Source organism: Procambarus clarkii, chromosome 7 (genome assembly GCF_040958095.1).
Source record: "Procambarus clarkii isolate CNS0578487 chromosome 7, FALCON_Pclarkii_2.0, whole genome shotgun sequence".
Taxonomy (NCBI): Eukaryota; Metazoa; Arthropoda; class Malacostraca; order Decapoda; family Cambaridae; genus Procambarus; species Procambarus clarkii.
In genome coordinates this window covers 2,312,396-2,334,783 of record NC_091156.1, presented here as the reverse complement: position 1 = coordinate 2,334,783, position 22,388 = coordinate 2,312,396, and the positions used below count along the sequence as shown (strand labels likewise).

The 22,388-nt window shown below is 43.9% G+C and overlaps 1 protein-coding gene across 1 annotated transcript in view; it reads right to left on the bottom strand.

The window, feature by feature from the left end:
* The window catches only part of LOC123761329 (rho guanine nucleotide exchange factor 10), a 335,115-nt gene that overhangs the window by 166,775 nt on the left and 145,952 nt on the right, over nucleotides 1-22,388 (bottom strand). The window contains exon 3 of the mRNA XM_069312182.1: nucleotides 844-1,032. Coding sequence (XP_069168283.1) covers nucleotides 844-1,032 — 189 coding nt within the window. The remainder of the gene's footprint in view (nucleotides 1-843; nucleotides 1,033-22,388) is intronic.

Genomic DNA, 22,388 nt, shown 5'->3' with positions numbered 1-22,388 from the left:
AGCACCAGTGATTTGAATAGTATGAGCTTTGCGATGAGATCCCTGAGGCTGAAAGTTCTCATAATCTATCCTATCGTTTTTCTGGCGGACACAATATTTGCTTGGTTATGCTCCATAAACGTTAAATCGTCAGATATCATTATTCCCAGATGTTGCTTTCCTTATGTACTACTTTCAGATTTGACTATCTTGTACCCTGTATTTTGTTTAAGGTTTTCATTTTTACCAAATCTAAGGACCTGGAAATTATCACTGTTAAACATCAGGTTATTTTCTGCCGCCTAATGGAAAACTTTATTAATATTAGCTTGTAGCTTTTTAATATCTTCTCAGAAGTAATTTTCATGCCGATTTTTTTTTTCTGCAAAAGATGACACAAAGCTGTGACGTATTTTTCTCTATATCTAATATGAGAATAAGGAAAAACAGTGGTGTAAGGTCAGTGCCCTGAAGTACAGAACTTTTAACTATTCTTGGGTTTGATATTATTTGTTTGACTATTACTCTGCGTCCGGGTTGACATAAAACTGAATATTCATCGCCCAACTTTACCTGTTATTCCTACTGACCTCATTTTGTAGGTTATCACTCCATGGTCACATTAATCAAATGCTTTTGCAAAGTCCGTGTATACCACATCTGCATTCTGTTTATCTTCTAATGCGTCAGTGATTTTGTCATAGTGGTCATGTAGCTGCGAAAGGCATAATCTTCCCTCTTTGACCACTGTCATATCCCCACCCGTCATAACCCACCTTAATTCCCCTTCCCCCATAACTCCCCACCCAAAAAAGCCCAGATAATCCCCCCAATATCTTCCCAGCCATCCCTGTGTCTACTGACCTCTGAAGCTGTTCCTCTTGACCCCAACCATGTTGCCTGGTTCATCGTAAATAACGTAGAGGGGAATGGAGGGTGGGGAGCCACCCCTCGACTGACTCCCCTCCTCCCCAACACTCCGGCTCCTGGGCCCGCTGCTCCCTCCATCAGGCAGGTCATGTGCACTGCTCAGGTCAACCGAGGATCGCTTGTCTGCAACAAACAAATATATCTTTGTATTCATGTCAATACATTTATAATTGCAATTGCAATGATATAATATGTAGGAGCTAGCAAGAAACAGACTATATTATTAATAATAATACTGAAAGCATCAAAATTACAACACAAGAGTTACAATAGTTATGAAAAGATACATTTTAAGCATTAATGGCGCAGTGGGGCCTCGTGGCTGAGTGGCCAGCGCTCGAGGGGATTTATTATTTTTTGTATTATTATTTTCTACCACAGACGTGGCCACACATTTACAATGCTAACTAGCATATATACAACTCCTCTTGACCATGTCGTAGCTCAGTCGATTAAGACAGCGTCTGGGATGCTCTCGGAAGCAGGTTCGAACCCTCGTCACGGCCCGTTGTGGATTTGTTCATTTGATGCATTACGCAATTGTGATTTGCGTGTGTAAAGGTGGAAGTCTTCAAGAAGCATTTAAATAAGTTCCCGCATGAAGTGCCGGATAAACTGGGTTGTAGTGGATATGCGTGCTTGCGTGCGTCTGTGCTTGCGTGCGTCTGTTCTTGTGTGTTAATTCCTACTCATAATTAAAGAAGCATTAATTACCGATACATTATTATGAGGTACAAGAAAAGCTACATTCCTCAAACATAATACGGCATGATTATGAGAGATGAATTATTAACTTCAGACTACAATCAAAGACTCATTAATTAAACGAAGGGCGCAATTAATGAAACGGTAATTAGGAGAGTATCTTCCCGGTGCATCAGAAGAATGTTGATGATTTGTATATGTTAAAATGTCAGGTTTTACAACGCTATCATTCACGTGATATAAATAATGCATATATCAGGTTCTGGAGATAATCGCGATAATTTTAATTTATTGAATGTTTGTACTTACATAGTTGTGCTTGCGGGGAGGTTGAGCTTCGGCTCTCTGGTTCTGCCTGTCAAATTTGTGTGTGTGTGTGTGTGTGTACTCACCTATTTGTGCTTGCGGGGGTTGAGCTTTGGCTCTTTGATCCCGCCTCTCAACTGTCAATCAACTGGTGTACAGATTCCTGAGCCTACTGGGCTCTATCATATCTACATTTAAAACTGTGTATGGAGTCAGCCTCCACCACATCACTGCCTAATGCATTCCATCTGTTAACTACTCTGACACTGAAAAAGTTCTTTCTTTCTAACGTCCCTGTGGCTCATTTAGGTACTCAGTCTCCACCTGTGTCCCCTTGTTGTGTCTATGTGTGTGTACTCACCTATTTGTGCTTGCGGGGGTTGAGCTTTGGCTTTTTGGTCCCGCCTCTCAACTGCCAATCAACTGGTGTACAGATTCCTGAGCCTACTGGGCACTATCATGTGTATGTGTGTGTGTGTGTGTGTGTGTGTGTGTGTGTGTGTGTGTGTGTGTGTGAGTGCCCACTTGCCGTAATAAAGGGTTACATAATTACTCTGGTCTTTGTACCCAGCTCCAGGGAGCAGCAGCCACCACAAAACCCAACCAATAATAACCTGGCGGACGCAAGCAATTCAAAATCTCTACAAATTGCTTTCACCGGTAAGAGCAATCACGGAGAGAGAATTGTCCAATTACTTAATATATATTAAGGTAATGGTGGCGGGAGTAGGGAAGGGAGTGGGAATGGTGAGATATATGGAAGGGTGAGGGAGAGGGAAGGGAGAGAGGGAGGGGACGGGCGAGAGAGAAGGAAGAGTGAGGGAAAGAGAAGATAGGCGACCAACAGTCCATTTTTTACGTTATCTGCTCTTTCTATGTTCCTGGTAAATTGGTTTTCATTCCCTTTTCTCCCCATGTTCGTGCAAACAGAAATTCACAAAGGCGTGAATAAAACTTTTGAAATTAACAAAAATAATAGAAGAGAACCTGTACCGATTGTCACCGATATATGACATTCAGTCAATATAACAAAGAACAGCTCAAGTGTTTCCGTAAAGACTGTAAATCAACAAATGCTGGAATATCTCGCAGTATACTTGTTCAACGTTAAAGGTGCCACCTAAATTGTTGACATCTTTGCTGGGCCCTTAACGTGAAGAGCTGGTATACTGCGAGACATTCCCTAGATTATTTGGAAGAAATTTTTGCACTAGTTAGATTTTTCCAACTAATTCCAAGAGGACACTTTAAATTCACTCATTCATTTATATTTTCATTGTCTTTCTCTCTTCCCCTCTCTCTCTCTCGGTGTGTGTGTGTGTGTGTGTGTGTGTGTGTGTGTGTGTGTGTGTGTGTATGTGTGTGTGTAAAAGTAAATAAATACATGAAACTCAAAATAAGGTCCGGGAATTCACATAAATTTTAGAAGCAGACAACGCCAGCAGAGATATAGACACACATACACATACAAAGTGGACACATGGAACCAACTTTGGTGTGCTGTTAAATCTACAGACAGACAGACAGGCGGACACATGACTGAAGTCATCACCAGATAAGCATAAAGCAACTCGCCATAATTCCTATTCAACAAAAGCATTTTGGAACAAAATATGAAAAAAAAATCAAAACAGCGTCCGTCCTTGATATTCTTCTCAAGCTTCAGCCTCGTTACCAACAACACCGACCCGCTTAACGACCCCTCCCCAACAACCACAACTTGTTTGTTCAAGTCCACGGCTTTTGTGAATGTTATTTTTTCGTAATTATAGACACGTTATATACATGACGTTGTTGTCAACAATCGATGATACAGTTTTTACTTTACACCTTGCACAATGCTTCCTTGGATAGAGTCCTTAATGTGGGTGTTTACAGATGACAATAAACGCATATGGTAAAAATAATGAGGAGAGTGCAAGAAACTACAGGATTTGGCCACGTCAAACAGAGCCTAGCCTAACAAATGATTGCTTAAGTACAATCGATATAGATGGAAATTAGTTAAGATAAACACTGAAGAAAATACATAGTAGGAGACGTTTCCGGGGTCAACAAGATTGACAAGAGCAGTAGACAACACAAACCGGGTATCATCAGCGGGGTGCGCAAGGTCACCAAACATGAGAACTGCATTGAAAATAATTATTCAAAACGCTACACATTGAAAATGTGTACATGAGGGATATAACTGACCGACCTCTCACGGTGTTCAAAAGAGAACTTGATAAAACAGCCCCAAAGGAGATCTGATCAACTGGGCTGTGATTCATACATCAGATTGCGAGTAGCAGCGTCTAACAGCCCTAGTTGACCTGACCACCAATCAGGAATCCTGGTCAGAGACCGGGCCGCGAGGACGTTGATCCTCGGAACCATCAACAGGTAGAACAGGTTCAATCTACACCACCTGCCTGTACCACGTGACTCGTCTCCTTCTTTCCCGCCTCTTTCATTTCTTCCCTTCACCATTATTTTCTCAATCTTGTAACACCGTAAGGTGTTTGGTTTAGTTTTATTTAAAAATATATATAGTTCATGAGTCACAAACAAGGATTTGAGAGGCGCCAGTTTTTCGGCCTGAGACTCACACCTCTAAGCGTTAATGACCCCAAGTGACCTGAGGTCAGATCATGCGAATTCCACCTTGCTTCTGCTAATCTGATAATCGTAGCCTGGTTGTCTTCAAACACCTCTCCACCACACCATAATCTGCCCCCTGCCACACCCTCTCCACCCCACCCCCACACCAACCATAAACCACACCGTAGTGACACAGCACATTCAACATTCCCTGTGCTCCACCTCTCACCTGTCATGTTCATACTCACAATTTCCACCTCATCTTCTCATTCTCCTAACCCCTCTATCCACCTCATCTTCTCATTCTCCTAACCCCTCTATCCACCTCCTCCTCCTCATCCTCCTACGTCACCACATCCTACTCCTCCACCACCCTCTCGCATCTGATGACACGACAGCACAAAAAAGCAAATAATCACAGCATCTCGCCAAGCCATCTTCGACCATCTTGAAGAAGCCGTTGAAGTCAGTACGAGAGAGGAAGCGAAGGTGAAGGGGGGGGGGTGAGGGGGACGCGTTGAGGTGGGTGCAATCAAGGATAGGGTTGAGGATATTATATATATATATATATATATATATATATATATATATATATATATATATATATATATATATATATATATATATATATATATATATATATATATATATCTGTCTGGTTGGGCAGAGGTCCATAGCCTCGGACAAAGGGACGTACAAGGAATTAGAGAGAATTTTTAGGTGTCACAATCCGTGTGCGTGTGTGCGTGCGTGTGTGCGTGCCCCAGTTCCATTTAGTTTTTGGCTTTCTGTAATTTTATATTACCGCGAGTCACGGTCTTATTTACAATATAAATAAAAAGTGCCAACAATTTTCTATATCTACTGTGTTAAGGAAAAAACAAATATATCGAAATGGAAACAGAAAAAGCTTTGAAGCAACATTGTTGAAAGAAAAGTCAATATAATTTTTGTTTAGTGTAGTCGTATCGGAAAGTCTTACTTCTAAAGAACACAATAAAGTAGCTGTCACAACTACAAGGAAAATGTCAGGGTGGATAACAAGAACATTTCGAACAAGAGCTGTCATACCAATGACGATACTTTTCAAAACACTAGTGCTCACTAGAGTGGAATATTATTGCAGAATAACATCCCCATTCAAAGTTGGAGAAACTTCTGACCTGAATCCAAAGATCCAAAGATCTTTAACTGCCAGAATTCACTCAGGAAAACATCTAAATTATTGGGACCGCTGATTTGTTTAAAGTCCGAGTGCTGACGGGAGAGATGCGTAATAATTTACACTTGAAAAATATAAGAGGGACTGATTTCAAATGTGAACACGGAAATACGCCATGTTAGGTGCAAATAAGGCATGTCTGGAGGTGCAAAATAGTCCCTGCTGAAAGCGTAAGTACGCTAAGTAGGCTATTCAGTCAATATCACGGGTCCAAGACCTCAACACTCCTTGTAAACATAAGAGGTATAACTGGCCGACCTCTCACGCTATTGGAGAGAAAACTTGACAAACGCCTCCAAAGGATTCCTCGTCAATCGGGCTGTGGCTCACAGGTCATACAACGAACAGCGGTATCAAACAGTCTGGTTGACCAGACCACCAACCAGGAGGGCTTGTCAGAGACCGGGCCGGAGGGACATTGATCCCGATAACCATGAACATGTAGGAAGAGTTGCGATGGAGGAAAGGGGGGGGGTGATAATCCCCCCCCCCTCTAATTAATCCCAGGAAGTGCAGCTGTTATCCCGTCTGCCACGGAGTTGGGGGCCCAGGTGAGCGGTCACTGGTGGGGCTCCTGGGCCCCCATCCCATGGTACCCCTGCCCCTCCCGTCACTCTTCCATCCCGCAGTGGTCTGCGTCCTTGGCTCACACAAAGTCAGAAACGGTTAGGCACGTTCCTTTTTCACCTGGTGCCTCTTATTCACCTAGCAGTGAAATAAGTTACACGAGAGTTAGGCAACTGTTGTGGGTGGCATTCTGGGGAAGGTCTTCTACTCTCACCACCTATATCTCTCAACAATCGATATTATCACCTCTCGACGTGGGGTGATGGAGCAATATTATGTAACAATATTCCACCCTAGAGAGCACTAGTGTCTTACAAAAGTGTCATCATTGGTGTGGGATCACTTGCTTGAAATGGTCTTGTTATCCATCCTGACAATTTTCTTGCTGTTTTGACAGCTACTTCACTGTATTCATTAAAAGTAAGGTCTTCCAACATGATTACTCCCAGGTCTTTTGCTTCACCTTTTTCGTTGTATAGTGTAATTTGACTTTTGTATATGTAGTTTCCATTTTTTTTTTATATTAAAGCACCGTCATATTAACGTTTTCTATGCATGGGTCGCGATAGGTTAGGACCAGATGGGTTGCTTGGGTTCGTACGTTTCCGGTTAAGAAAACAGTTGTATTGCACGGCGTGGCGAATAGATAGACCGGTCTGGTCAGACACAATACACGGAAAAACACATGTCAACATCTTGTCTTTAATTCGCTGCCAGCGTAACAGCTCAACCGTTCTCATAACGACCTCATTTCTGCAGCTGTGACGTCGCTGATGTCTATTGTGTCACCTACACCAACTGTGTGATAAGTGCCTCCACTTGTTTCTCTAATACCTGGTTGATGGTGTTCTGGGAGTTCTTCTACTCCACAAGCCCGGCCTGAGACCAGGCTTGACTTGTGAAGTCAAGACGCTGACGCTGGAAAAAGATTATGAGGAATTAAACCCATAAGACACTGCACAATTCTCCGAAGAACAGACAGATCAGACACAATGACACTGGTGGTAAATGTTCAAGCAAACACAGACAGAAATGTTTAACACAAACATTAAAAATAATTGTTTCAGTAATATAACAAATTGAATACGGTAAAAATAAAGTGGTGTAAGTAGAAACTAAGCACATCTTCAAATGTACATACAGCCTTAACAGAGCCCAATATGCCCAATCTTTAACCAGTCAACTGAATACTGAGAGGCAGGACCGAAGAACTGAAGCTCAACCATCAGCCGTGTATCCACTACCAACAGCTGTGCTACAGCGGTCCAGTATACCCTTACACCAGTAAGGAAGACGCATGTTGGGACTATTAAAATATACACGTAAAGCTGCAGTAATGTTAGACCAACTGTACCTCAGAGGTGAGCCACGAGGTCATAACACTGTGGCTGCAACCCGTCCGCGGACCAAGTCAATTCCATCCAACGGTCGACCCCAGAGACGCATTCATAAATTTTAACATTCTGTTCATTCAAAACACGAATTTTATGAAATATAAATTATTATTATTTTATATTAGCATATTGTACATATTTAGGCACTGGTTAGGTTTGGTGTTTAGGTTCTGTTGGCGATTATTTGTATTTGTAGTACGTGGGTGAAGCATTTACAGCGTTGTGGTTCAAACAAAATTTCGATTTCAAACGTAAGTGAAGCACTTGTTCTGGAAGTGTTCGAACGAAATCAGTTGTGAATCGTGTATAAACCGCTTTTCATTCATAAACATGGGGTTTGGCGGGTCCCTGGAATCACTTTTGGGTCTTTGTTTAGAGGACGGGCTAGTGAACGAAACCCTCTAGTACACGTGGGTAATGTATGGAGCCTGCAGCTAGACCTATCATACAAAGATGAAGCTCATTAATTCAGCCGTCAAACCCATGCCGTCCGAACACTTCCAGAACAAGTGCTTCGCTCACGTCCTCTGTTCGAACCACAATTCTGTAAATGCTTCACCCACGTTCTTCAAATATAAATAATCGCCAACAGGACCTAAGCACCTAACCTAACCTACGCCTGATTATACATAGAATTTTGATGTATAATAATATAAATTTATATATGAAAACAAACCAATTTTTAATAAACATTATGTTATGTTAAAATGGACGAATGCGTCTGGGGAGAACAGCCGCTGCTTTAAACAGCCTAGTGTGAGGACGGGTTGTAGCCAGGGTCCAGATTAACGAAAGCACTTACGCAAGCACTTATGAACGTGTACATCTTTCCTCAATCTTTGACGGCTTTGGTTACATTTATTAAACAGTTTACAAGCATGAAAACTTCCCATTCAACTATTGTTATTGCTATAAACAGCCTCCTGGTGCTTCGGAGCTCATTAACTGTTTAATAATTGGAAACAAAGCCGCCAAAGATTGAGAAAAGATGTACAGGTTCGTAAGTGTTTGCGTAACTGCTTTCGTGAATCTGGCCCCTGAACACTACACAGTCTGGCCCCCACCGCCATACAACCCACAGTTTTCTGTCATACTCGACGGACGACACCGAAAAAGGTATGAAAATTTCAAACGTAGAAAAGAAAATTTTGTTTAGCTTGAGCCTAAGAGTAGTGAGCACATGGAATGGACTAACTGAAGACAGGTTTAAAAGACTGTAATTCAGTGAAATGTTTGAATGATCAATGACACAGGAAACAGGACAGCCTGGAGCCATTAGACAACTGACAGCTGGTAAGGGGTTATGTGCGTGCGCGCATAGAATATAGAAAGTAGAAAAGGAAGATAAATATCAATAACGAAGCTAGGGAAGGAAGGAAGAGTGGAATATCACGTACGATGATACCATCAGGAAGAATACAAATTGAATAAGATACAAATTTAACGGAAAAAAACTAAATTCAATAAGTAAGAAAAAATGAAACATGAGCTGCGAAAGAAAACAAAAGAGGAAGAATACAAAATGTAGAATAAGACATGGTGTCAACTTAAAAGAATAAAGGTACACGTACAAACATTTAGTGTCAGTCCACCAGGAAGGAGCAGCCACAAGTATACACAACTCCAGAAGACCGGCCAGCCCAGCTGGTGTTTACCCGGAGCGTGCGAGGCCAGGGCGCCTGGTGACGCAAGACAGTACAGGAGTGGCCGGAAGGGCCGCCTGCTGCATCCTGGAGGAAACAACGAGGCGCAGAGTCAGTTGGGAAGCGGCAGGAAGTGGACACACCCGAGAGGACACTTCTATCGTACCTGAGGTACACCTTGGGGGGGGAGGGGAATGGGGCGACTCGTGCACGCCTCACCTGCACCTCTACAACCACTTACACCCCCCACACAACTGGAGCACGCAGAGCCACAGCCCCAACCACTGCAGGAGCACCTGAATAACTCTGTAGTCACACCCACATCTGCTACAGGCGCACTAAAGAACAAGGAAACCACCTTGAGGTTACCTTTGGTTTTGGGTGAGGTTGCCACACCCAAAACTGCTGCAATCACATCTGCAGAACTCTTAAAGCTTCGTCCTTGCTGACAGATGATCCCAAGAACACTTTAACTCAAATTATAACCTGAAATATGGGTTTACGAAGTAGCTCTTGAGGGAGGTCTAGTTAAGCCAGGTGCTGGTATTATGGAAATTTCAAACTGATGTTCTCCAATACAAAGTGATGACATCCCAGGTATATACTGTAATACTTACGACACCCACGATACCCCTTTAAGCACCCGACTTACCTGCAAAGAGAGAAAAGATATCATTAAAACACCTCACAAACATCAATTATAAGTGACACACAAACATGGACCAAAGCACACTCACACAGCCAGGGGTTCAACCGTCTGTGGGTCCACAATATAGGGTTCCACACAGCAAATTCCGTGCTGCACAATATAGTTCCTCCATCCAGATGGTTGTGGAGTGTGTGTGATGTGTCTGTTGCCTTATGACCTACGTCTCTAGCATCTCTCCCTCACACCGTGTGACATCCACCTTCATCTTTGTGGCCCTTGGGACACAACACCGACATCCTTTCTCCCATATTCTGTCTTCCCATCTTCCTTGACTTCCTACCTAGTCCCACCCGCCAGGTTTTCTTCTGGTTTGTTTTCGTCACCATTCATACCATCTCATAGTTTTCCTCTTTGTCTTCCCGCCCTCTTTACATGTTTCCTCTTCCCATAATCAACCTTGATCATACCTTGATGAAGCCACCTTCCTGTCAGTGTTAAAACCCGGCGCCGGTTCCTTCGGTCAATATAAGGCAAACATTTCATATCCAGTAATCGACGCCATGTAAACGACAGCTAAATTAAATCCTTTTCATAAAAAAAACAGCTTAGATGCCCCCCCTTTTTTCGAAGCTAAAATCAATCAATGTCGAGAAAAATATAGCTTTACGTCTAAAAATTCACTCTATTCATAAGCACCTTCAAAGTCACATTAAAAATTGTCTACCCCCCTCCCCAACCTCTCTCCTCCCCGCATCCAAAAAAAATGATCCGACAATTAAAACAAGTATTTGGCCAGGATAAGCATTCTTTGCGCCGTTCTCGTACATATAAATTTTTCTCACGCGAGTTTTGCACTGTGCTGAATGTAAACAATGTTTCACAAAGGAGTCAATTATGGTGTTGAAAAGTCTTTATTAAAGCGCTTTTCTCAGAGGTGGTGTTTGAGGTCGTCTGTGAGCCAGCATATAGGAGCGTATCTGTGAGCCAGCATATAGGAGCTTCTCTGTGAGCCAGCATATAGGAGCTTGTCTGTGAGCCAGCATATAGGAGCGTATCTGTGAGCCAGCATATAGGAGCTTGTCTGTGAGCCAGCATATAGGAGCTTGTCTGTGAGCCAGCATATAGGAGCTTGTCTGTGAGCCAGCATATAGGAGCTTGTCTGTGAGCCAGCATATAGGAGCTTGTCTGTGAGCCAGCATATAGGAGCTTGTCTGTGAGCCAGCATATAGGAGCTTGTCTGTGAGCCAGCATATAGGAGCTTGTCTGTGAGCCAGCATATAGGAGCTTGTCTGTGAGCCAGCATATAGGAGCTTGTCTGTGAGTCAGCATATAGGAGCTCATCTGTGAGCCAGCATATAGGAGCTTATCTGTGAGCCAGCATATAGGAGCTTCTCTGTGAGCCAGCATATAGGAGCTCATCTGTGAGCTACCATATAGGAGCTGATCTGTGAGCTAGGATATAGTATATTATCTATAAGCCAGCATGTATGAGCTTATCTGTGAACTACCATATAGGAGCTGATCTGTGAGCTAGCATAGAGGGGCAAACATCTGTGGGTATTCTCATACGAATAGTCTCTCGTGACAAACACTATTCAAGAACACGTATATTGTCAAGTGCATGCAAGGCTGTCGTTAAATGGAACGTGTCTTGTCATTTCTATGGACTGGAAAGTCATGTAATCATAAAAACAAACTTCCGAGAGCTAAGGAATGACAAATCAGCAATTATTAAAGCATAACAAGTAATAAATCAAGTTTCAGTGTGTCAAGTGGATGACAAAGTCATTGGAGTCTATGAGCTGGACTTCGAACGTGAGATACTGGGAGAGGAAGCTAAGGAGACGATAGGAGAGAGGGCGGAGATGATCTCCAAATGCCTCAGAATTCACAATATCAGTTTCTACAGCTTCAGTTCTATTTTACCTCGACTTTTCATCAAGATGCATCACGATGGCCATACCTGGCTCATTCACATCATATTTCTTGCCACATCCACCCACCATGCACTCCCTTTCCCACACGAGATAACCCAAAAAGTTGAGAGCGTCACTGCAAATGCTCCTGCGCCCAGGATAGGTAACATTTGTGCCCACACTTAGGTTACTTAGGTATCTTAGGTTACTGGCACATGGCCAGGGCTACATATCAATTACAACATGGCTGATTTTGGCACTTCTCGCAAGAACTTGTCCAATTGCCTTTAGAAAACATAATTTTTCTTCTGACAAAATTTCTTATAATAAACTTTAGTGGGAGGAGTTTGAAGGACCTCTGGTGTTATTACAGTGTTCTCTGTTTACACCTATGGTACCTGTACTATTCACTAGTCTAGTCTGCCTTTCCTGTCATGTCTTTCTCCTCCAATATATTTCATTGTGTATATTTGGGATATGTGATATCACTCTTATCTTCTCCAAAGAGTACAGTCTGACTGCTTTGAGAGGGTCCCAGTAATTTAGGTGTTTTACTGTGTTTGTGTTTGCTTATGTTTGTATTGCTTCTGTTTAGGAAGTCTCAAATCAGTCCCCTCTTAACGTTTGTCAGATATTAATTATGATGTATCTCTCTCGTCTACGTTTCAGATAATACATTTTGAGGAACCTCAAGAGTTCCTACTAATTTAGATCTTTTAGTTTTGTGAGACAGCATACATGAGGTGTCTTCCGAGACTTAGCCTCTCAACAACCTCCCCTTCAAACTCACTCCATGTGCTCACTACTCTTACCCAGAAAAAGTGCCGCCTTGCATCCCTGTGACTCGTATGAGTATCTAGTTTCCATTCAAGGTCTCTCGTCCTCCCCGTGTTTAAACTTACATTTCTTTGTGTCCACTTTGGCATTGCCTTTAAAATTGTATGTATTCACCTAGTGTGTGTGTGTGTATGTGTACTCCACTATTTATACTCGTCTATTTGTGCCTGCAGGATCGAGAGTTAGCTCTTGGACCCAGCTTTTCTAGCCGATGGATTGTCTATTGCAATGACGCCTGGCCTAATGCCTTATCATATCTACTTTTAAAATTATTTTATACTAAAGTATTTTATACATATCTATCATGCCTCCCCTCTCCGGTTTCCTAGTGTTATCAGGTTTAGTTCGTTCGGTCTCCCTTCATAATTCCTTCCCTTCGCAATTATGTTATGAGCCTCGTTGCAAACTTCTGAACATTTCAAGCGTGTGTGTACACATTCCCTTGGATGTGATATAGAGTCGAACATCAGGTTCTAATCCCATTCTTTCGAACCTTTACAAACTTGAAATCTATTCTCAATTTCTTTTCAATAATATTTGCATTTAAAGTTATGCATTCAGCCAGCTTCGACAACTGTTGCATCAAACTCATTCCACCTGTTTATAGCTCACGTTGAAAAACACATTTCTGACATACCTGTGACGCATTTGAGTCTATCCATCTATATTGCTTCATTCTATTATTTTGTTCTTTGAACATTGCCTCCTTTGTCCACTTGGCAAATACACCCATAGAATGTTGACTGTTGTTATAATGTCTCTTCTCCCCCTTTCCCGTGTGTGCTTGCACCTGAGCTATGTATCGTACCACCATGTATGTCACACGTCTTATTGAAGGCCCGTTTAATGTGAATTTAATGTGTTTACATATTCGTGGTGTCAGACCCAGCGGAAAATGTAGGACTTACTTAAGAGAGACTACAAAGTCGTCCTGGAGTGCTGGGCTTGGCTGGTGAGAGGAAGCTGCTGGCGAGAACAAAGAATGAAGCACAGAACAACTAAGAGAAAGTACAAAATAAAACAAGTAAAAATTAGAAGGTAAAAAAGTTAAAGAAAGTAAAAACATAAGGGAAAAGTTGAAGAAAAAACATGTGGTAAGGAAAGAAGCCAAAAAGATATACTTCACCTGTGTAAATCATTAGCGGGTGCGCACCTGTTTACAAAACATCTCAACTTCTCTCGGTTAATTCGTGTTTACAAGTATCGACTGCCAGCGAACACAGAGGAAATGTCCCGCCCGAAGCTGGACAGTTTGCGTCACCGGCCAGTGACGTCAGAGACCAACATCGACAACAACTACAAGAACAGCTAACAACAACTACAAGAACAGCTAACAACAACTACAAGAACAGCTAACAACAACTACAAGAACAGCTAACAACAGCTACAAGAACAGCTAACAACAACTACAAGAACAGCTAACAACAACTACAAGAACAGCTAACAACAACTACAAGAACAGCTAACAACAGCTACAAGAACAACTAACAACTACAAGAACATCTAATAAATACCCTCGATCATGGTAAACTCGTATATCTGAAGCTTAAAAGAAAATACGAACATAACATTCTATTAATTGAAGTATACACCCACGGAGGAGGACCAGTCGTTCTTTATTTCGTGCTCAGTATAGGTAATGATAAATGACTCGTCAGTCTCATCAATAGTTAACTAACCAACCACCCAACTAGCCAATCAATGAACTGTCTAGCCAACAAAACAACTATCCAACTACCCAAACAACAATCCTACTAACCAACCAACTAGCCAATCAAACAACAAATAGCCAACGCAACAACCCTCCAACTAACCAACCAAACAAGCAAGTAGACAGCCAACCAACTAACCAACCAGCTGACCATCTACCCTCTAGGGGGAACCCGAGCTGTGAAGGTCCCTCTAACTTTGCGAGAATAATGGCTAAATAACCCCATCACAGCCCCAAGTCTGGTCCTCCCGGCATCACCGACCCGACGTAATTAAGGTAGACGAGGAGCAGGCTATTATTATTACTCGCTGGGGCTTTAGTTACTCCCGAGGGGCAAGAGAGGGAGAGACAGGGTAGGAGAGCAGACGGAGTAGGAGAGGAAGCACAGAGAGAGGAAGTCTGGAAGCCTGCCAGCCATGCTATATACTGTAGTAGCAATGCGGGTTTCCCTACTCGGTGGAAATGGGGCCGTCGACAGGTTGCGAGAAGTTACTGGTGGGTGAGTTTAGGGGGACCTCTTCTGGGGGGACCAGAAGAGTCACCACCATCACCAAGGATAATAGGCAGGTCTCGAAAGCTAGACTTCATTCCTTTAGTCACTGTTAGATAAGCACCATTATCATCACCAGCAGCCGGGATTGTTTACACTTGGATACAGCGATCCTAAGTGCAAGTGTTTTAATAAGTCTGAGTGTAAAGTGTGTGTACCACGAGTATGAAAGGCATCCCTTCTGTGTCCAACGTCCAGATAGACAACACCACGTGTTATTTACACTTATCATTGACCTCATAGTCTCAGACCCATCCCGTGGGAGAGTAACTCAGTAGGACTATATAGCACTTGAATGTTGTGTGAGGACAAGGAGCTGGGATCTGAGGACTGAGTGACGGAATGTTGCTAAACCCCTTTGACCATCGGGGATTGAAAGCCGACCTTACCAGAAGCCGTCGCTCTACCAACCAGTTCAAGCGGTCGAGTGAGTGTCAGAAAAGTTAGTCACATACTGGGTTCAGGAACTGTGTCACAGTGTTCTTTAAGCTAAGCAACCTACATCTGTGGCGCAAGAAGTAGTTTAACGACAGTACTGTTGTTAATGTTGCATGATACGCAAGCAAGAGTTTACAGTGATATGTGTACCTGTTCACATCAAGTACAGTGCCTCCCGTCCATGGTGTGTACACTATATGAGCCACAGCACAATATCCAGTCAAAGGGACTGCATTATCCTGGCTCCAGTGTTCGGGATGGTGCTTGTGGGCTATACGCCGCTACAGGAGCTGGTGCCCCACGCCGCTACAGGAGCTGGTGCCCCACGCCGCTACAGGAGCTGGTGCCCCACGCCGCTACAGGAGCTGGTGCCCCACGCCGCTACAGGAGCTGGTGCCCCACGCCGCTACAGGAGCCGGTGCCCCACGCCGCTACAGGAGCCGGTGCCCCACGCCGCTACAGGAGCCGGTGCCTACGCCGCCACAGGAGCCGGTGCCCACGTCGCTACAGGAGCCGGTGCCCACGCCGCTACAGGAGCCGGTGCCTACGCCGCCACAGGAGCCGGTGCCCACGCCGCCACAGGAGCCGGTGCCCTACGCCGCCACAGGAGCCGGTGCCCTACGCCGCCACAGGAGCCGGTGCCCTACGCCGCCACAGGAGCCGGTGCCCCATGCATGCCCATACTCGCTAACTTCAGACCACCCCACACATTTCCATGGTCTGAAACAGCATTAAAGTCCCGAGCTTGATGCAATTTCAAACTTAATCCCTGACCGTAATCGCTCTAGAAATCCATGGACGGACACATGATGGAGGGAGGAGTGAAGGAGGAAGAGGAGGGGAGAAGAAGGAAGCGGAAGAGGATGAGGAAGAGGACGAGGAGGAAGAGAGGGGGAAGGTGTGTGTGTGTGTGTGTGTGTGTGTGTGTGTGTGTGTGTGTGTGTGTGTGTGTGTGTGTGTGTGTGTGTGTGTGTGTGTGTCAAACAGTTTCACACATTAGGGCAGCTTTAGAATATGAAATACCAGCAAAGAATTCCAATTTGGTAAAACAAAAGAAAATGTAGAGAATCCAAGAGATGCTACGAGATTAGTATCAAATACATAAGCTACGAAAACAAGTTAAGGGAACAACCTAACAGCATTAGAATATGATAATCCAGAAGGGAAATGATCACAGCATGTAAGATATCGGTCCGATTGGGTGTTTACAGGTTGTGGCTTGAATGATCAAGAATGGCTTACATAAATTTGTCACATCTTTATATTTATAGTTATTAGATTTTTTCAATCTGCATACAGCTTATACAAATCACTATTTTCGTGCACAGATTTGGAGTCAGACCCTCCAATATATTGGAGACACTGGTTCCAGTATATTGGAGACTGATATTGGCACCAGTCCCTCCAGTATTTACCAAAATAGTGATATATTTTCTCGTCTGCGCTCCAGAGGATGGAAGAGAGGGGGAAAATTGTGACAGCATAGAAGATACTGTGGGAGGAATAGACAACAGGTGGACAAGGACAACCTATTAGATCGAGAGAATTAGGAAAAGAGGACAGGTGGAAGCTGGAAACACAAATGAGTCTACAAAACGTAAGGAAATACAGTACTCGTACCCTGTATGGGTGGTCAACAAGTGGAATGCACTGAAAGAAGTTTTGGAAGCACCTCTATTCATAACTTGAAAACAATTTTCGACAAGGAATTCGAACATTGGTATAGTTAAATAATAACGTAACATGTACAGCAGAGCTAGAAGGCGAGGCATAAAGAGCCACACTACCCCGTAGACGTTGATAGGCAAGTATAAAATATATTCAGTAGAGAGGCTCCTGCATACTACACCATGGGGGAAAACACCTGTCTGGAACGCTTGAGCTCACGAGGACATCGCGAACACTGCGTCACGCGCCTCTCCTGATAACGTTACAGCCAAGGCCGCGCTCCAGTACAGGTAATATAGGACCACCGGCCCCGACGAGCGACAACGCCAGTCACGCCGCCGAGAGGAGGTGGAGAGGGACCTGGGGGGAGGCGCCAGGGGACTTTATCAGTTAATGAAGCGAGTGTTGGGACGGTGACGGCGGCGGTGACGAAGAGGGAAGTGCAGCCGTCGAGCCAATATCGCCAGGCACCACCAGACCATCGCCTCACACAAATGCAAGTGGAAATTAATTTTGAGAACTGTCGCATACCGTTTGTGGTGACTGCTGATGTTTAGTTGGTATTGGTGGTGGGGGTTGCTTGATGGTGGTGGTTGCTTGATGGTGGTGGTGGTTGCTTGGTGGTGGTGGTTGCTTGGTGGTGGTGGTTGCTTATAGTCTAGGAGGGGTGGCCACCTGCTGCAGAACACTCCTGCGTCCCGACACAATGCTTCACGACACTCAAGATGCCAACACTGCCCTCCTTGCGACACGGCCGCCATCTTAACAAGGAACAAGATTACATCATGTTGCTGATAATTACTTTACACGAGAACCGAGGCCAAACGAGGACGAGGCAGGTCGTACTGGCATTAATAACAAAGAATTGAAGTAATGTACCGCATCAAATTATTTGGATGTGTGATAATGATATGATAGAATACTTAGGAGCTACCAGCATTTTGCCCCCGACCGTCCAAGTGGTTGGAACCATTCCTTCCCCCCGTCCCATCCCAATCCCTTATCCTGACCCCTTCCCAGTGCTATACAGTGGCAATAGCTTGGCGCTTTTCCCCTGGTAATTCCCTCCCTCCCTCCAGTAACCATATATGCCCCAAGAGTGTAATACTTATATGCTGTGCTTACTATATTAACCTGCAATGTTAAATGTGATTCTTGTACTGTGATTTGTGGATGTGTACACACTGGAGGGTACACTGGTGCGCCCCTTGAGGGATGTGAAGTAGAAGGGGGTAGAAATAGCCTAAGCTACTCTATCCATTTGAGATGTACTTTATTGTCTCAATAAACGTACTTGGATAAAGAAATTAGATGTTGAAGAAATGAACGCAAGAACGAAATCTGAAACAAAATTGAGGCAGAGATACAAGACGGAACTAATAACTGGACCCAAAGCCAATATGACTATAGCACGAAAAATACACACATTTGTTTTAGTCGAAAACTTGTCATCTCTGCTATCTTAAAAAAAAAAAATTTATTTATATATATATATATATATATATATATATATATATATATATATATATATATATATATATATATATATATATGTGTGTGTGTGTGTATACATATATATATGTATACACACACACAAAATATATTTATCGTGTATACTATACAAACAAAATATATTTCCACCCAATTTCACTCTCCCAAAACTATTTCACCCAATTTTCCTTTGCTCATATCGACCACCGGGAAACTCAGACCCAACCGAGGCGCTTCCCAACACAAAGTTGTCCGCCTTCCGAGAATAGCACAGTTCCTCTTGGACACAGTTTGGGTGCAAAAAATTACTTTCCAGCCATATTTCTCCCTCAAAAAACTACAAGTAGTTAGGTTACATGAAGACTACCAGCACTTTAACATGAACCCACGTTTACTTAAATTACATGACATATAATTTTTGTAAAAATTACATGAAATGGATGTTTATGTTTCTCTTTACACAGGTGGGTACAGGAGCAAATGACGTCTGTCTGATGCTAGCAGGATGAAAGCTTTCTCCTCTCGATCTGCCAATGACCGTCCCTGAACAACCAACAGTCACCCTGCAAAGTTTGGTGAGGCCTGCCCAAAGCATGTGGTCTCCAGCCTCGACATACAGATCAACAAACAATTAGACATTCACTTTTATAGATATATATTATCTTTAGACGTCAACCACCGGCCTCTGTTGCCCGGGATTAACGTATTATCCCCCCCCCCCGGCTATCCACAATACCCCATGCCTCCCCTCCTCCCCTGAAACACCCTACGCTCCCCCCTCCCCTGAAACACCCTACGTTTCCCCACACCCCCACGAAACACTCCCTCAATAAATACTGACAACCCTCCTCGTCCATTCTCTCACCTCTCGTCCTGCACCCTTCCTATGATTTATTTTTCTCCCCTTTTTTATTAATTTTCTTCTCTTCCGATCTCTCTCTCTCCTTTTAAAATCATCTTCTTCCTTTTTACCTCCCGCCAACCCCCAACTCTGCTCGACCAACTCCAGTGACGTCAGTTGTAGCTCGTCGGTCCTCAGCAGTGACGTCAAGACATCAACAGAGAAAACGGTGCCCCATTCACAGTCTCATCTTCAGGGGTTAGCTCCACCCTGCAGCTATCTCACACACACACACACACACACACACACACACACACACACACACACACACACACACACACACACACACACACACACACCTGCTAGGTGAGGACACAAAGAAGAGAGGTGGTAGAAAGAGACTCCACGTATTTATTTCAAATGTACAAATTATAGAGCCCAATATGCTCAGGAACCTGTACACCAGTTGACTGACAGTTGAAAGGCGTGGACCAAACAACCGAAGCTCATGCCCCACAAGCATAATTAGGCGAGTACACTTAGAAAAGCTCTGAAATGAAGCTCAAAAGCTAGATGTCGCTCCCGCTGACACAAATAGGTAGGCACAAATATTACTCCTGTACACAGGTGAGGAGAAAGCTAGGCCGGGTACCGGTCACTTCCTGTGATGGGGTGGGAACCTGACCCCATGGATGGAAGGGAGGGCCCCAGAGTCCCAGGTATGGGGGCCCTCTTGTTTGTTTCCATGCCCCCCTTAATACCAAAGCGATATCCCCCCCCACCCCCACCTCTCCAACCTAGGGAAGGTCAAACTTCACTACGCTGAACCTTAATCCTTACCCCCACCCCCCTCTTTACCTCATAATTTATTCCTTCCTTCATTACCACACTCATAGGGAGGTTGAAATAGCCTAAGCTACTCTGTCCCTTTGAGATGTATTTCTCTCTTGTCTCAATAAACATGAACTTGAACCTCAATCTTCTATCACCTCCCATTTTACCTACTTTAAACAGTTCCGCGGCTCCATCACGTCCCGGCTTCCAGTTCCATGTTCCACTGTTGAGAGTTTTTCACGTGTGAACCTCAACATCATTCAACGGGTAGATAGGGTGTGGGCTGGGCTGGGAACAGTGGGTGGCGTGAGAATAGAGGGTGAGCCGGGAGCCCACCTGTGTGGGGATGGGAATGAGGTGTGAGCAGGTGGGTAGAGAGGAGTGGGTGGATAGGCATATGGTATGCATCGTTCTCTGTCGGCATAAAACCATCCTGACTTCTCTATCACCAGTCAGGATGGCTTCAGCCCACTCAATCACCATTCTAGAGAAAATATCAGAAGAGGCTATGGATGAAGATAGCCGTAACAATAATAGACCCATACCTGGGTCCATCTTGGTGAGTACATCTTGAGGAGTACATCTTGGTGAGTACAACTAGGTGAGTACATCTTGGTGAGTACATCTAGGTGAGTACATCTAGGCGAGTTTATAAACAAGACAAGAAATAGCAAAGTTTGTGTCGTTTTTTATGACATAACATAATCCCCCTTCCCTTTCCCCCTCCCACATTCCCTACCTTCCCTACGCTCCCTCCTCCCTTCTCAGTTGCTCCTGTCTCTCAACACAAATGCCTCCCCCCATATTTATCCATATCTCTTTATCCGCCCTTCTAAGCCTCGCATCCTTTGGATTTGGATTTGATGTCCGTATTTATTTCATAATGTTCATCCTCTGCGCTTGGCACCACCGCCACCCTCTCCTCTAGTGCCCCATCAACAACCGCAGAGGCCTCAGACCAACGGTGGGAAATGGCTCACCACCCACTCCTCCTACCCGTGGCCCGCCCACCTCTCTATAGTCCCCCTCACTGTGGCATGATCATTATCATTTCCCAGAATCAACACCGAATCTAATACATGGTCGGGTTGGTGCACCAGGTCTTGGAATACGACCTTCCTTCTTGCGGGGACTGTGATTAATCCTCAGATTAGGCAAAATCGTAATTAATTTTGTCAATAAAGATGTTAATAATAATAATGTGTGCTCCGACGGCTGGGAGGGCAGATGAGCGTGGCTTGGGAAGCTTTTCTGTGTAAAGCACAGTGGCTAGACTCCGTACCTTTCTTTCTCAAGGACAGCGTTTTTCACCCAGAGTGCCGCGAAGGGTCCATAGTGAACCGGTGGATCCTTTGAAATCCACGATAAACATTATTGAAAAAGGTAACACTATTATTATAATTTTAGCTGTTAAACATTTAAACATAATCTTCTTAAAATTTTCAGGGCTTTTTTCTGTGTAACGAGAGTTGGTTGGAAATCTATGCTCCCGGGGATAAGTCTATCTACCCTCCTGTTCGCCGCTTTATTTTGGGAGTCGAACCGTACGACTGTAAACGTAACTCGAAGATCAGAATATGAATGTGCGTGTTTATATGACGACAATCAACAGTTCTCCTTCATCGAAGACATCTTTATTTTTGTCTTCACTACTACTCCCTATTCCTCTTCCACCCGCCGTCACACTACACCGTCCATCTTACGTTAGACACATTTTATCATTGAACATAACAATCAAAATACAATTTAGTTAGGGGGGAGCGAGGTTAATGTAGTGTTGTTGTTATGGTAGGATGGTGGTGTGAAGCAAGATGATACCACTGTGATACCTTACCTGTCTACCTACCTGCGACGTAAACTATTATTAAATATTGTTACCTTCTACACTGTGCGTGTGTAGACCATTGTGTTTCTCCTCGAGTTGGTTCCCAGAGATTTGCTCCCCATGCCCGGGCTGGGGATCACGCTTACCTGGATCTTACCTGCAGAGTGTATCGGGAGTTCTTCTACTCGCCGACCCCGAGCCTAAGTTTTAAATACAACTATTTGTTTGAACTTACTGACACACTCTGCCCACTTGAACCCCCTCACCCTGTCACTAACTCCCCAGCAGCACGTCATTAC